The 15,179-nt window shown below is 36.2% G+C and overlaps 2 protein-coding genes and 2 non-coding genes across 5 annotated transcripts; 3 read left to right on the forward strand and 1 right to left on the reverse strand.

The window, feature by feature from the left end:
• Positions 1-8,782: 8,782 nt before the first annotated feature.
• On the forward strand, positions 8,783-9,333 carry LOC139876330 (uncharacterized). Its single transcript, XM_071863639.1, has one exon. It carries the CDS (start codon positions 8,819-8,821, stop codon positions 9,326-9,328), a length of 510 nt encoding a protein of 169 aa, XP_071719740.1. The 5' UTR covers positions 8,783-8,818; the 3' UTR covers positions 9,329-9,333.
• Positions 9,334-9,519: 186 nt separating this feature from the next.
• On the forward strand, positions 9,520-9,622 carry LOC139878858 (U6 spliceosomal RNA). The gene has a single exon (XR_011769717.1). It is a non-coding gene; the product is annotated as a U6 spliceosomal RNA (small nuclear RNA).
• Positions 9,623-9,780: 158 nt separating this feature from the next.
• LOC139878856 (U6 spliceosomal RNA) lies at positions 9,781-9,883 on the forward strand. Its single transcript, XR_011769716.1, has one exon. It is a non-coding gene; the product is annotated as a U6 spliceosomal RNA (small nuclear RNA).
• A 1,107-nt stretch (positions 9,884-10,990) lies between these two features.
• Positions 10,991-13,766, reverse strand: LOC139877348 (uncharacterized CRM domain-containing protein At3g25440, chloroplastic). Of its 2 annotated transcripts, none has more exons than XM_071864773.1 (4): positions 13,573-13,766; positions 12,964-13,254; positions 11,998-12,405; positions 10,991-11,657 (listed from the first exon to the last, which is right to left on the reverse strand). In XM_071864773.1, exons 2-4 carry the CDS (start codon positions 13,249-13,251, stop codon positions 11,133-11,135), a joined length of 1,221 nt encoding a protein of 406 aa, XP_071720874.1. In that variant the 5' UTR covers positions 13,252-13,254; positions 13,573-13,766; the 3' UTR covers positions 10,991-11,132. The 2 variants fall into 2 exon arrangements, with proteins under 2 accessions (XP_071720874.1, XP_071720873.1); XM_071864772.1 differs by having other exon boundaries at positions 12,964-13,276.
• Positions 13,767-15,179: the final 1,413 nt, after the last annotated feature.

The raw sequence follows: 15,179 nt of genomic DNA on the forward strand, positions 1-15,179 counted from the left end.
TGTTTTACTGGTTCATCTTAAACGCTTTAGTTAACTTATCTAAATATCAATCGAATCAATAAACGAATGTTACTATCGTTTACTAAATAACTTGAAATCATATATATTCAAATAGATATATAAACCAATAAGTTTAATGTACGGTATCATGCAATTAAAACTTTGTTACGTTTTCAAGTTATAGTATATATATGTATCTATTTACATATAATGGTTCGCGAATCGTTGAGAACAACCGAAGGGTAATTGAATAGTTCAAAAATTTGAGATTCAACTTCATAGGCTTTGCTTATCGTGTCGAAGTCATTAATCATTTAAGATTAAGTTTAAATTTAGTCGAAATTTCCGGGTCATCACACATTATTCCTCAAGAAAGACAAGCTTTTAGTTGCAATTGTTCTATTTACAAGTGATATTCGTTTAAATAATAAAAGGTGAAGACAAAAGACAGATTCGACGAATTGAAGACACAAACGACCAAAAAGCTCAAAAGTACAAAAGACAATCAAAGAGGTTCCAATTATTGATAAGAAACGTCTCGAAATTACAAGAGTACAAGATTCAAAACGCAAAGTACAAGATATTAAATTGTACGCAAGGACGTTCGAAAATCCGGAACCGGGACCAGAGTCAACTCTCAACGCTCGACACAACGGACTAAAATTTACAAGTCAACTATGCACATAAATATAATATAATATTTAAATAATTCTTATAATTATTTATATATTATATAAATAAAATAAACCGTCGGCAAGAAAGACTCCAAAATGGAGTGAGCTGTATTCACAAACTCCGCGACTCGCGGAGTTTGAAGGCAAAAAGGGCCGCGAGTCGCGGAGTATACCTGAACTCAATTCCCTATAAAGCCAACCGAATTCTGATCATTTTTCACACTCATATATCCATCTCTCTATCTATATACGTAATATTTATATTTATAATTTATATTTTAATTATAATTCTAATAATAAGGGTATGTTAGCGAATATTGTAAGGGTGTAAGTCGAAATTCTGTCCGTGTAACGCTACGCTATTTTTAATCATTGTAAGTTATGTTCAACCTTTTTAATTTAATGTCTCGTAGCTAAGTTATTATTATGCTTATTTAATCCGAAGTAATCATGATATTGGGCTAATTACTAAAATTGGGTAATTGGGCTTTGTACCATAATTGGGGTTTGGACAAAAGAACGACACTTGTGGATATTAGACTATGGGCTATTAATGGGCTTTATATTTGTTTAACTAAATGATAGTTTGTTAATGTCAATATAAAGATTTACAATTGGACGTCCCTATAAATAACCATTTACACTCGATCGGACACGATGGGCAGGGTATTTATATGTACGAATAATGGTTCATTTAACCGGACACGGGAATGGATTAATAGCCACTAGAATAATTAAAACATGGGTGAAATTATGTACAAGGACACTTGGTATAATTGATAACAAAATATTAAAACCTTGGGTTACACTCAGTCGACATCCTGGTGTAATTATTAAACAAAGTATTAAAATCTTGTTACAGTTTAAGTCCCCAATTAGTTGGAATATTTAACTTCGAGTATAAGGATAATTTGACGAGGACACTCGCACTTTATATTTATGACTGATGGACTGTTATGGACAAAAACCAGACGGACATATTAAATAATCCAGGACAAAGGACAATTAACCCATGGGCATAAAACTAAAATCAACACGTCAAACATCATGATTACGGAAGTTTAAATAAGCATAATTCTTTTATTTCATATTTAATTTCCTTTATTTTATATTCAATTGCACTTCTAATTATCGCATTTTTATTGTTATTTTATTTAATTGCACTTTTAATTATCGTACTTTTTAATTATCGCAAGTTTATTTTATCGCATTTTTATTAATCGCAATTTCATTATCGTTATTTACTCTACACTTTAATTTAAGTCTTGTATTTATTTTTAATATTTTACATTTGGTTTTAACTGCGACTAAAGTTTTAAAATCGATAAACCGGTCATTAAACGGTAAAAACCCCCCTTTATAATAATAATATTACTTGTATATATATTTGTATTTTTATAAAAGTAAACTAATATAGCGTTAAGCTTTGTTTAAAGATTTTCCCTGTGGACCGAACCGGACTTACTAAAAACTACACTACTGTACGATTAGGTACACTGCCTATAAGTGTTGTAGCAAGGTTTTAGTATATCCATTCTATAAATAAATAAATATCTTGTGTAAAATTGTATCGTATTTAATAGTATTTCCTTGTAAAATTTAATAGTATTTTATATTTTATATACACCTCGCGACACATCATCAACGTATAACAACAATATAATGAAATCATCATCACCAAACCTCTGAAAGAAAACACAATGATCTGAAGTTGTCTTTCGGTAGCCTTGCTTTCCTATAACCGACTCAAACTTCTTATATCACTGTCTCGGTGCTTGCTTCAACCTATATAGACTTTTCTGAAGTCTACAAACATAATTTTCTTTACCTTTAACCCGAAAATCTTCAGGTTGCATCATGTAGATTTCCTTATCCAAATCACCGTGAAAAAAAGCAGTCTTGACATCCATCTGTTCATCCTCAAGATCAAGACTAGCAGCTAACCCAAGAACCACTCGAATAGATCCCATCTTCACGACCGGAGAGAAAATCTCATCAAAATCAATATCTCTTTTCTGGCTAAATCCTTTAACAACTAACCTAGCTTTGTACCTTGGTTGTGAAGTAAGCTCATCAGTCTTCACTTTGAATACCCATTTGTTTCTCAAAGCTCTCTTGCCTTTAGGTAACTTCACCAGCTCATAAGTATTGTTCTCATGCAAAGAATTCATCTCATCTTGCATAGCTTCACCCCACTCTTTCTTATGCTCATCTTTCATTGCTTCTGAATAACATTCTGGCTCTCCCCCATCAGTAACTAATAAATACTCATCAGCAGAATATATAACAGAAGGATGACGGTCTCGGGTAGACCGCTTAAGTGGGACAAATGGGGGCACATCTGGTACTAGAATCTCTACCTGCTCCGGAGCATCACCAACATCAGTACCATGTTCATCATTCTGAACATCATCTCCAACATGTTGTGGAGTAACTGGATCCAAATCAACAAGATCAGTACTAGGTTGAGGAATTGAATCTGTCTTCTCAACATCTTTTAACATCTGATCTTCTGTAAAAACAACATCTTGACTTCGTACAAGTTTCTTCTGAACTGGATCATATAACCTGTACCCAAAATCATCTTCACCATAGCCGAGGAATACACATGGATTAGTCTTTATATCAAGCTTTGACCTCTCATCTTTGGGAACATGAACAAAAGCTTTACATCCAAAAACTCGTAAATGACAGTAAGAAACATCTTTGCCGCTCCAAACCCTGTTAGGAACATCAAAATGCAAAGGAACACAAGGGGTTAGATTAATAATATGAACTGCCGTATTTAAAGCCTCACCCCAAAAGGAATCGGACAACCCTGCATGTGAAAGCAAACATCTAACTCTCTCAACCAAAGTTCTGTTCATCCTCTCTGCTAAGCCATTCAACTGAGGTGTCTTTGGTGGAGTCTTTTGATGTCGAATACCATTCTCCTTACAATAAGCATCAAATCTGCCAATGTATTCACCGCCATTATCAGTCCGAATACACTTGAGTTTCTTCCCCGTTTGCCTTTCAACTAGTGTATGAATTTCCTTAAACTTTTCAAATACTTGATCCTTTGACTTTAAGGTATAAACCCACACCTTCCTGGAATGATCATCGATGAATGTAACAAAGTAGGAACATCCACCAAGTGTCCTAGTCTTCATAGGCCCACAAACATCCGAATGAACTAGATCAAGTATGTTCTCCATTCGAAAAGGAGAATGACTCTTAAACGCAACTCTGGTCTGTTTCCCTGCCAAACAGTGAGAACACTTACTCAAATTAATATCACTAACACCCGACAACACATTCTTCTTAAACAAGATAGACATCCCCTTTTCACTAATGTGGCCAAGTCTTTTATGCCACAACTCAGTAGAATCAACATTGTCCACTGCGTTAACAATGTTCTGGATGATCTTCGGACGTGTGATGTATAATCTTGAGTCTTTCTTGCCTCTTCCCACTATCATAGAACCAAGAGTTAGTTTCCAAATACCATTACCAAAACCGTTATAATAACCATCATCATCAAGAATGCCTGTTGAAATAACATTAAGTCTCATATCCGGAACATGTTTTACATTATGCAAAACTAACTCCATTCCCGTGTCAAATTTCAAACAAACATCTCCAATACCAACGATCTTTGATAACCCGGCATTACCCATCCTAGCAAATCCATAGTCACCTGGAGTGTAAGATGAGAAGTGATCTCTACAAATTGCAACATGACATGTAGCACCACTATCAACAATCCAACTCGTGTCATCATGAGTAAGATTGATCATATCATAATCAATACAAACAAAGAACTCATCTGTGATAGCGTTAACTTCAACCTTATCATCATCACCACCATCACTTTTCTTTTGTTTATTCTTGTCATATGCCTTTTTCTTCTCATTCTTCAACTTTGGACAATACCACTTTGTGTGCCCCTTTTCATGACAATTATAACACTCAACATTAGCAAATTTGCCTTTGCGTGAGCTGCTACGATGATTGCCTCTTTTACCCTGACCTCTACTATGACTTCTCCCCCGCGTTTCTGTGACCAAGATATCTGACTGTGAAGAGGAACCTTGTGACTTTCTTCTCATCTCTTCATTCAAAATACTACCCTTAGCCAATTCCATGGTGATAGTACCATTCGGTGCAGAGTTGGACAAAGATGTCCTAAAAGTCTCCCAAGAGTCCGGTAATGTACCAAGTAACCAGAGACCCTGAATCTCATCCTCAAACTTGATACCCATACCTGCAAGCTGATTTATAATACCCGGATATGCATTTAGGTGATCTGTAATAGGAGTCCCATCATGATACTTCAAAGCCATCATCTGCTTAATTAAGAACAACTTGTTATTCCCAGTCTTTCGCTCATATAACTGCTCAAGCTTTTTCCATAAGACTTTAGCATCAGTCTCCCCAGTAATACGATTCACAAAATTATCATCAACCCACTGCCGAATATACCCACATACTTGTCTATGCAAAATTTTCCATTGAGCATCAGATTTTTCCTCAGGTTTATCCTCAGTAAAAACAGGCAAATAATAATCTTTCACATAAAGAAGATCCTCCATCTTGCCTTTCCAAACATGATAATTTGAACCATTTAAACTAATCATTTTACTTGTATTAGCTTCCATCTTTCACACAAGTCAAATCAAATAACCTAGCTCTTGATACCAATTTGATGGGAAAATGGTCACAACGGGCAAACTACAAAGCGGAAACAAACCCGTTTGACAAGCATTTCCCGACCCGTATGAACCCGTGAGGAAACTAACAAATAAGGCATACCACAATCACCACAAATCAGCCCCAATTCTGTCCCAAATCAGAAATACGAAATAACAAAGCACACACAATACACACGAGACTTTTTACGTGGAAAACCCCTCAAAATCGAGAGTAAAAACCACGGGATTCGTAAGCCACTTAAATTCCACTATCATCAACAAGGAGAGCAATACAATAATCCTTCTCTAGATCAACTAGAGGTATACAACATCATCATACTCTTGAACAACAATAATCAACAAGTATATGAAGAAATTAAAGACAAAAGAGTAATAACATCACCCAAAATTCTGCTACTGTTCGACCTGCTGTAACTTGAGCTACAGACATCTTTAGATGAATTCAACGGTTGAAAACCTTGGCACTGATGTCAGGAAGACACAGCCCAAATTTGATGAAGATCTAACGGTTAGATCTCCGGGGATCGTCTCTTTTCTGTCCTGCTGTCACTGTAGACGGAAATGGAGTTTTTTTCACTCTTTTTCTTGATCTCAATCTGATCTCTCTCTCTCGTATCAATTGAAGATAGCTGGACACAATTCAAAATAATGCCCTCAAATGTTTGACCAAGTCAACAAACCATTTGGGCCTAAATTGTTGGGCTTTAAACTTTGGGTTAAAGCTTCATCATATTGGAAACCCACTAATAAACCCAACACCCTCTACTTTTTCTAACTTTTTTTGTGACCAATTTCAAATGGAGTAATACTTTTATCAAGTTTACATTTCATAAAGTCAGTCAATATGCAGTTTTTCATTTGAGTGTTTACATAAAACATGACATAACCATGTTGGTTTATTTTGGCTAGTAGAAGATATGTTTATCCCACATTGGTGGGAGGAAGATGTGAGGGGTGAGTGACTTGGTTATATAAGAGGGGCTAAGTCTTCATTCTAAATCGCACCAATCAATACACTTTAAGTATTTGATTATTTCTTTCTTTCTTAACCTTGTTTGAGAGTTGTATTAGTTAAATATTTTGGAGAGTGTAGTTGGCTTAAGAGAGTCGTCTATATCATTGTAACAATTTGTGATATAGTGTATTTCTCTCTTTGGGGGCCGGTGGTTTTTCTCCTGTTTTGGAGTTTCCACGTTAAATCTTGTGTTGTGTATTGTTCTTATTTCTTTACTATTATTGTTGGGCTGGGTGGTGGGAATTAGTGAGGCCGTAATTTCCCAACAACTGGTATCAGAGCGTCAGGTTTGACGGGGGTCTCGGTTATAGGAGTCGGAGTATGCTCTGTGGTTGCTACGTGAGTGGATCGTCCACATCAGAAACGAGTTCTATTGATCGTATAGGGTATCTGGTTAGACAATATTTTTTCTGATTCGTAGTAATAGTTGGATTTGTTAGTGGCCTAGTTGTGGATTTCCGATTTAAAGGGTCCTGGCTACCTGCTACATCTTTTGGCTATTCGAAACGTGAGCAAAATCAGAGAAAGTTGTTGTCTATAGGATACGGATACGATGTCGAAGTTCAGTCCAATGAGGTTTGATGTAGAGAAATTTGATGGGATGATCAATTTTGGCTTATGGCAGGTTCAAGTCAAGGATGTATTGATTCAGTCCGGTTTACACAAGGCTTTGAAGGGTAAACCCACCCTTGTTCCTGGCAGTGATTCTAGCAGTAAGTTCGATGAAGAAGAATGGGATGATATGGATTTGAGGGCAGCAAGTGCAATTCGTTTGTGTCTTGCAAAGAACGTGCTTGCAAATGTGCACGGGTTATCAACGGCAAAGGAGTTTTGGGTTAAACTAGAGCAGTTGTACCAGGGCAAGGGCATCTCAAATCGGTTGTGTCTTAAAGAACAATTTCATACTCTGCGTATGGATGGGGGTTCAAAGATTTCAGATCATCTAAGTATTCTTAACGGTATTGTTTCAGAACTGGAGGCTATTGGAGTTAAAACGGATGATGAAGATAAAGCTTTGAGGTTGATATTATCTTTATCATCGTCTTATGAACACATGAAACCTATTTTGATGTATGGGAAGAAAACTCTGAAGTTTGAAGACGTTACTAGCAAGCTCCTATCCGAGGAGAAAAGACTGGAAGGTAACGGGGTCTCGTCATCAGGAGATACGATAGTGTTGTGTTCGGATAGGCAGAAGAGAAACTCTAGAAAGAATCTGACATGCTGGAAGTGCGGGAAGACTGGACATGTAAGGGTTAATTGTCCCGGTGGAGCTAATCCGGCAAATGGCTCCAAAGACGCTAACATTGTCTCCGTTGTTACGGAGAGTGACGAATTCCTCTGAAGTCACGTCATCCTCATGGTGTGTCCGCGCCACCGTGGAAAGGGATGTTCGTTAGCGGTTCCACAATTACACATGGGCATTGGTTTGGCGTTGATGCAGGCTGTGTGGTTGAAACTGATGTTGTAGCTGATGGGACTTTCGAGAAAGCCAAACAAGGAAGTTGCACCATAAAGTTTCAGCTGGTTGTTCAACAACATGTGCCGAGGTGAAATGCTTGGAATGTGATATTCTAAGTGCTATACTCTTAATGGTGGAGTATGATAATTCTTGTTAAGAGTTATGATTGTCTGTGATGACAATGATTGTCGGTTTAGACAATGTTCGATGAAGATGCAAGTTTTGTCTCTTGGGAGATAATGTCAACGGCATGAAGATGAGGATCTTGAAGTTGTCGTCGAGGAAGCGTCTACATCGGTTATCCTTGCAATGTGGAAGCATGGTTATCTTCTTCTTTCCAAAAGGTGGAGATTTGTTGGTTTATTTTGGCTAGTAGAAGATATGTTTATCCCACATTGGTGGGAGGAAGATGTGAGGGGTGAGTGACTTGGTTATATAAGAGGGGCTAAGTCTTCATTCCAAATCGCACAAATCAATACACTTTAAGTATTTGATTATTTCTTTCTTTCTTACCCTTGTTTGAGAGTTGTATTAGTTAAATATTTTGGAGAGTGTAGTTGGCTTAAGAGAGTCGTCTATATCATTGTAACAATTTGTGATATAGTGTATCTCTCTCTTTGGGGGCCGATGGTTTTTCTCCTGTTTTGGAGTTTCCACGTTAAATCTTGTGTTGTGTATTGTTCTTATTTCTTTACTATTATTGTTGGACTGGGTGGTGGGAATTAGTGAGGCCGTAATTTCCCAACAAACCAAACACAATATTTTGTTTTCACAAGCAACACTTATCTGTTTCCTTACACTCCAAGCAACCTTTAACCAAACACAACCAATATCCAAGTTTTCAAGATTCCTCTATATTTTGTTCTATCTCAGTTCTCAATTACTGTTATTTCGATTATCAAATACTTAACAAAAAAATGATTACAACAATCAAAAACCTCGAACTATAACCACATTCTCATCAACACAAACAATGTCAACAACAAGCATACACGTAACAGCATTAGACGGTCTTGTAAACGTGAACTCACTCTTCACGATTGCAGTTTTCGTTGGACTTTCATTGACCACCCAAGGTCAACGTAGTCTACAGAACAAATCATCATGTGACGCTGATGTTACAGTTGCTAAAAAGCTTTTGGTATACGAAGTAATATCATTTAGTTTCTTCTTATTTTCGTCACTCGTGGCACAAGGACTTAAACTCGCGATTAATTTGTTAATCAGTAAGGATGTTGATGAGGTTTTTAGAGCTCATATTAATTTAAAAATGTTGCGATTTGGAATGCTTGGATCGGCGGTTGGGTCAGTTATGGGGTGTTTGTTTTTAATGCTTTCGATGGTGAATGTGATCGAGATTCGGTTAGGTTTGTTGAGTTGTGGGAGTAGATCAACGATTAATGCGGTTTCTTCCATGGTTGTGTTGGTTACTTCTGCACTTTTGGTTTATATTTCCACTGCTGTTTATGCTTTTTTGCATTAAATAACTTTTATAAAAGTTATGTTATGTAATACCTTTAGTTGGTGAAATTAAATTGTACATTTTATATAATTATAATTATAATAATTATTATATTTAAATGTATAAAATAATTGTAAACAGATTATAGTGCCACATCTGCTTGAAGAATAATATCCAGCTGGTTTATAATGTAAAGGCTAAGGGCTACTATTGTCCCTTCGGGAACATCTGATAAAATCGGAACAATACAGAGAAGATTAGGATGGCTCCTGTGCAAGGATGACACGCATAAATCGAGAAATGGTCCAAATTTTTTTCTCCCTAAAAAAGATGTTCGTGTAAACCCTAATTTTTGATTTCTCACTCATATTTGGATTCATTGCTGATTCGATTTTTTAAGATCATCCTAATGAATGTGGATTCATTGTCTTCTTTATTGTATAGTTATAATCATTAGGCTAAGGGTTACTATTGTCCCTTCGGGGACATCTGATAAAATCGGAACAATACAGAGAAGATTAGCATGGCCCCTGTGCAAGGATGACACGCATAAATCGAGAAATGGTCCAAATTTTTTTCTCCCTAAAAAAGATGTTCGTGTAAACCCTAATTTTTGATTTCTCACTCATATTTGGATTCATTGCTGATTCGATTTTTTAAGATCATCCTAATGAATGTGGATTCATTGTCTTCTTTATTGTATAGTTATAATCATTAGTTGTTATTGTTATGTGTAGATTTTTAATGTGTTCTAAAGTTCTTTTGATTAGTTCATCTATATGCATTTTTCCCTTTGTGATGGAAACATGGTATATTGGAAGTGATCCTAAAAAAATGGTGAGATTTGATATGAACATGTAAATGTAATGCAATGATGATTGTGAAGGGGTAAGTTTGTAATTTCACCTACTGTGGGTGGATTTTGATGAACTTATAGGTGGCAAAATGGACGGTCAGGTGGGTTTGGAAACCGGGTACAGATAGTTTCAAATCACACGGGTCGATTAAAAACGGGCTCGGGTCAGAATGGGTCTGATAAACACGGGTCAACTTGACCTGAAACAGGTAATGTAAAGCAAATTGTGTTCTTTTTGGATAAAATGTAAAGCAAATTGTTGTATATATAGTTAGTTTATCAATATGATTACATGTTGGACAACTTTCAGCCACTTTGACCTGTTTCCTTATACGCTGATATTCTCATTCCATCCGTTTATTCATTCTTACCTTCTGGTCGTTTCTTTTAGAGGTGGGATTTATGACCCGTTTATTTGAATGTGTCAATTTGGGCAGTATATACACACAAAAGGTCAAAGCAAATAAAAATCTAGCTAAAAAGGGATTGGATCAAACAAGTTAATGTCATCCAAATTCTCTAGTCTACTTTTAACGCATACAACCTCCTAAATCACTCAGCAATTTGGGTTATTATTGCAATAGTATGATTCTTGCAATCATAATCGGCACGTTTATTATTTATAAATCTCAGCAGAAATGGACCAAAAGCGTTGACGGTCGACCCAGATTGGTTTTGACGACTTCTTGTATCTATCATCAAACATTTCTCTTTTGATTCTTGCATTTTACTGTATAGCTTTCTGAACAAATAATTAATTTCAGATGTACAAACAAAGGATAAATCTACACAAAACACAAGACAAAGAACAAAATAAGCAATAGTTGCATTTCAAGATATCATAAAGTTTCAATCTTTATTGATGGGTGTAACCGAAAATGGTCATTCGACACAAGATTCATTTGTTCTTTACATAAAGTTGAAAACTTTATAGGCGATACTCAACCAAATCTAACGGTCCAAAACCCCTCATCGTCTCTTCTTTAAAAGCGACGCAGCTTTCAGAACCGCACGATCGACATCATCAAAATCCGGCTCCAAATCCTTATCCTTTTTCGACCTAGCAGAAATTCGCCTTAAATAATCTTCAAAATCTTCTTCAACTTCGTTATTTTGTACAGGTACCTTGTCAAACACATCTAAATATAACGGTTTTTCATCTTTCGATTCATCTGTTTCGCAATCTGTTTCAAATATATCTGACAAATCTTCTGAATCCGAAACTAAGTCTGAACTCGTACTAGATTGTTCTTCGTCTTCGTTGTATTTATCATTCTTAGCAACAAAATCTTTAAGTTTTTTTGAAGCTTCAAGTTGAATGTTTGATAACTCTTCAGGTTCAACGATAATGTCGGTATCGGATAATTGTGTGTTGAGATTAATGCGGGGTTCGTTTTCGGCCTTTGCATGAAGAAGCTCGAGATCTTGTTCGAGTCTAGGAATGTATCTTCTAACAGCACGAAGAGCGTCTCTGTATTTCGATTTGTCTAATGCCTACAACATACAAAAAGTAAAATTAATGAAATTTGAACAAAAAATATGTAAAACAAAGATGTCAATGCGGGCGGATTGCGTAACGGGTAAAACTAGGTGGTTTATATGTGCGAGTCTCGAAACGGACCGGGTCAAATTGGGTCAATCCACCAACACACTCTGGTCCAATCTTTATGATTGTACTTCGTTAACAATAGATATATGAAACAAAGTGACATAACTACATAACAACATTAACATAATATAAGATTTAGGACACTATAACATTTGAATCACCAACAGACAACTTTTGACCCGTTTGACCCGTTTTTTGACTTTAAGCTCAATGAAAAAAACATACCTTTTTCCTAGGGAGAGTGACCCTCGGCGACATAATCTCAGTAGGCGGTTGCGAATAATTCTTCCCTCTATACATAATAATCGTATCATTATCCCGAATATCGAGCACGATTCCTCCACTTAATTTCGCAAGTTCGACAGCCATTTCTTTAACCTCGTCGGGCGTAAACGTTTTCACAATCACTTGTAACGTCTCGTGTTTCTTCCAATGCAAATGCATGTTAAGAATCACACCTTGATATATACCCCGTCTACCAACGGGTACATAATTCTTGCTTTTTATGCCCATTTTCAAGAAATAAAAGTGTTCTTCGGGAGTTAGTATTTCGGGATCGTGTGTGGTTTCCGATAACTCTTTTGGTTCGATCTTGTTGAGAGCTTCAACTAATTGTTGCTCTTTTCTTCGAGCCTAACAATAAGGTTAAATAATCACCAATGATGTTTATATAGATATGATTAGTTAGGCCTAATGAGGTGTTAGGATATGTAGCTAAACTAAAATGATTATAATAATCATCTGCTAAGATTTGCCACAATTAGTTTCAAAACACAAAACACTTACCCAAAAAAACCTAAAAAGTCGGAACGCTAAAAATTTTAATATTTTTTTTATAATTAGATTATATGTGCCCTATATCTATATTTGAAATATCAATGTTTTATGTTTGATATATTTTATGTGTAATATATATATGTTTAGTTTATTTATTACTGAAAGTCAACGTTAGTCAACGCCCGAGTTGTCCCCGTCTCGTCCCTGACCCAGGACTTTTACAACCTTGCATCAGGGTAATGATATCTACATCATTACTGATAAATTCGCTAAAAATGTGCATAATTTATGTGTAGAGTACAACCTCATAATGCACGATATTGGTATATTCATCAAAAACAATGGTGTAAATATCATTGCGCAATTAATAAGGATCAAACTATGCAATAATCTACAAGAATTACCAAAACTTACCTTTCTCAATTTGAACAAAAATTTTTCTTCTGCGGTCATTCTTTCATAATCTTTCTTCTTCTTGAACCTAAAAAACTTCAACCACCTAACAACCGCTCGTTTCCCCTTTAACTTCTTCCTCTTCGGTTTAACGTCACCCGAACCATTAACCATCGGGTCAGTCCCCGGGCCCACCGCAGGCTCATGAACTTTTTGACCCGTGCTAATAGGACCCAAATGACACCACTGAATACTTCCAGGAAGGTACTTTTCAGCTCCAGACGAAATAACCGCCATTTTTTGATCCATAGCCTTGTGTATAACATAAGAAAAACTACTACACTATGAGATTAACATAAACACCATGCTCAAAAAGATCTATCATTTATCCAAATTCGAGCTATTAAGATTATCAAAATATTTAATTATAATGTTTTCTTGTTCATACATTACCATTTTTTACTATAATTATAAGCCCAGCTATTACATACAGTTTATAAGAGAAATAGGCCTACACAATTTTTACTAAATACACATATATGGGTATGGCATTCTCATCTATTTGCATCTAATTAACATCAAATTCATAATTTATAGCATATTTGAGTTCAGATTACAGAAAGTGTGTACCTTGGCTTGTGAATAAATTGGCGATATAAAAAGGGGATATAGATGAGATTTTTAAGCTGTTTTGATCTGCAAACTGCCATCATCATTGCTTAATTTTGTTTGCACCTCTTAAAGTTTGAAACTTTACAATTAATTAAAGTTTTTAGCAGGTTCCGGTTATTGGGTCGAACAGAGAGCTTTAAGAGGAAGCTTAAAATGTGATGAAATAGCCAGAATTTTTTTATATGTTTTTGTTTGAACCAAAACCCTAGTTTTTGTGCTCAGATATTTTTCTATTATTTATTTATTTATTTTGTAAAAAAAAATAAACAAACAAACCCTCACAAACAGAATAAAAAACACATTTTTCCCTCACACTAAACACACCCAAATTTGTGTTGTTTGATTAAACAAACGTTCCAAAACTACACTATTGTTTCCTCTTTAAAACGAAGTCCCATATGGCTACATATTAAAAACACAATTTTATCTCTGCCATGAAGTATCCACCCATGACACATTTTCCATATCGTTTGGGGTAAAGCGGAGGGGGTTTTACTTGGCCGTGCCCTTGGATCGGTTTCAAGGTTTCCTCCCGGGCAGCGATGGGGGCGGGGTTATTATCGCTGCATCGGCATAGTCGAAACGGGAGATGATCGGAACGGGTGGTTTAGTCCCCCTCGGGTGATCTCACTCGCTGTTAAAAAAACGCATTCCAACACCCACTAGCTATCAACAAAATTATCTGCATCAAACCTATCACCACATCTACGCTACTGCCACCGCCAAAATTATGCTGACATCACCACATCTACCAGTTCTACAACCACCGTCGACATTGCTAGAACCACTGTCGTCGCCGCTGATGCTACCAAAACCGCTGCTGCTACCGTCTCCTCCACCATCGTCGCCCCTGCTACCACCGACCGCCCTCACCGTCTTCCTATTTAAACTAAGATAAAATGTAAGACTAACGTTATAACAAATAGAAACTAAATTACCGACTATAATGATTAAAGAGTTTAAACAAAAGAGGTAGGGAGTTCAAGCCTCGTAATGAGCATATTCGTGAATAAATTTGTGTTGGGTGTATAAGTTGTCGTTATAAAATATAAAAAAAAAAGTCAAAATAGTAGACTTATAATATGATGAAATGGAGTACCGAATTTTAATAGTTGATACAAAACACATTTTTTAACGTGCTTTAAATTATTTTACAATTTGATAACCGTCAGTTAAAAAGTGATTGTTAACCGTTATGTACATAGTGATGTTAGTAAAGTATTTTTTAAATATTTGCAATATTAGTTCTAGTATTTTCACTACTTGTCATGTTAGCATTGTATAATCCAGTTTATTCAATTCTACCCGACCCATTAGTAGACCCACCCAGCTCGTTATTCAACCCATTTGACTTGTATATTTCTATCTCATTTTTTTTTAACAGCAGTATAGGATCACTCAGGGGACTTAACCACCCACGTGTTCAACTCCCGCAGTTACATAATCCGCCCCCAACTACTGTATAGGAGGAAACCCGGTCCGAGGGCATTGACGATAAACCCCCCCTCCCCCACTGCCCCCGCAACGCAATGTGCGGATGGTACCCTTGAGTGGAACTCAAGGAT

The sequence above is a fragment of the Rutidosis leptorrhynchoides genome, chromosome 11 (assembly GCF_046630445.1).
Source record: "Rutidosis leptorrhynchoides isolate AG116_Rl617_1_P2 chromosome 11, CSIRO_AGI_Rlap_v1, whole genome shotgun sequence".
Lineage (NCBI taxonomy): Eukaryota > Viridiplantae > Streptophyta > Magnoliopsida > Asterales > Asteraceae > Rutidosis > Rutidosis leptorrhynchoides.

Excerpts from the sequence above, each read along its gene's own strand:
- LOC139877348 (XM_071864772.1), bottom strand. The coding sequence starts at position 13,658 with ATGATGATGGCAGTTTGCAGATCAAAACAGCTTAAAAATCTCATCTAT. Across the intron at positions 12,406-12,963 it reads TTTTGTTCAAATTGAGAAAG|GCTCGAAGAAAAGAGCAACA; the intron begins GTAAGTTTTGGT and ends CCTTATTGTTAG. Across the intron at positions 11,658-11,997 it reads TCACTCTCCCTAGGAAAAAG|GCATTAGACAAATCGAAATA; the intron begins GTATGTTTTTTT and ends TGTATGTTGTAG.
- LOC139876330 (XM_071863639.1), top strand. The coding sequence starts at position 8,819 with ATGTCAACAACAAGCATACACGTAACAGCATTAGACGGTCTTGTAAAC.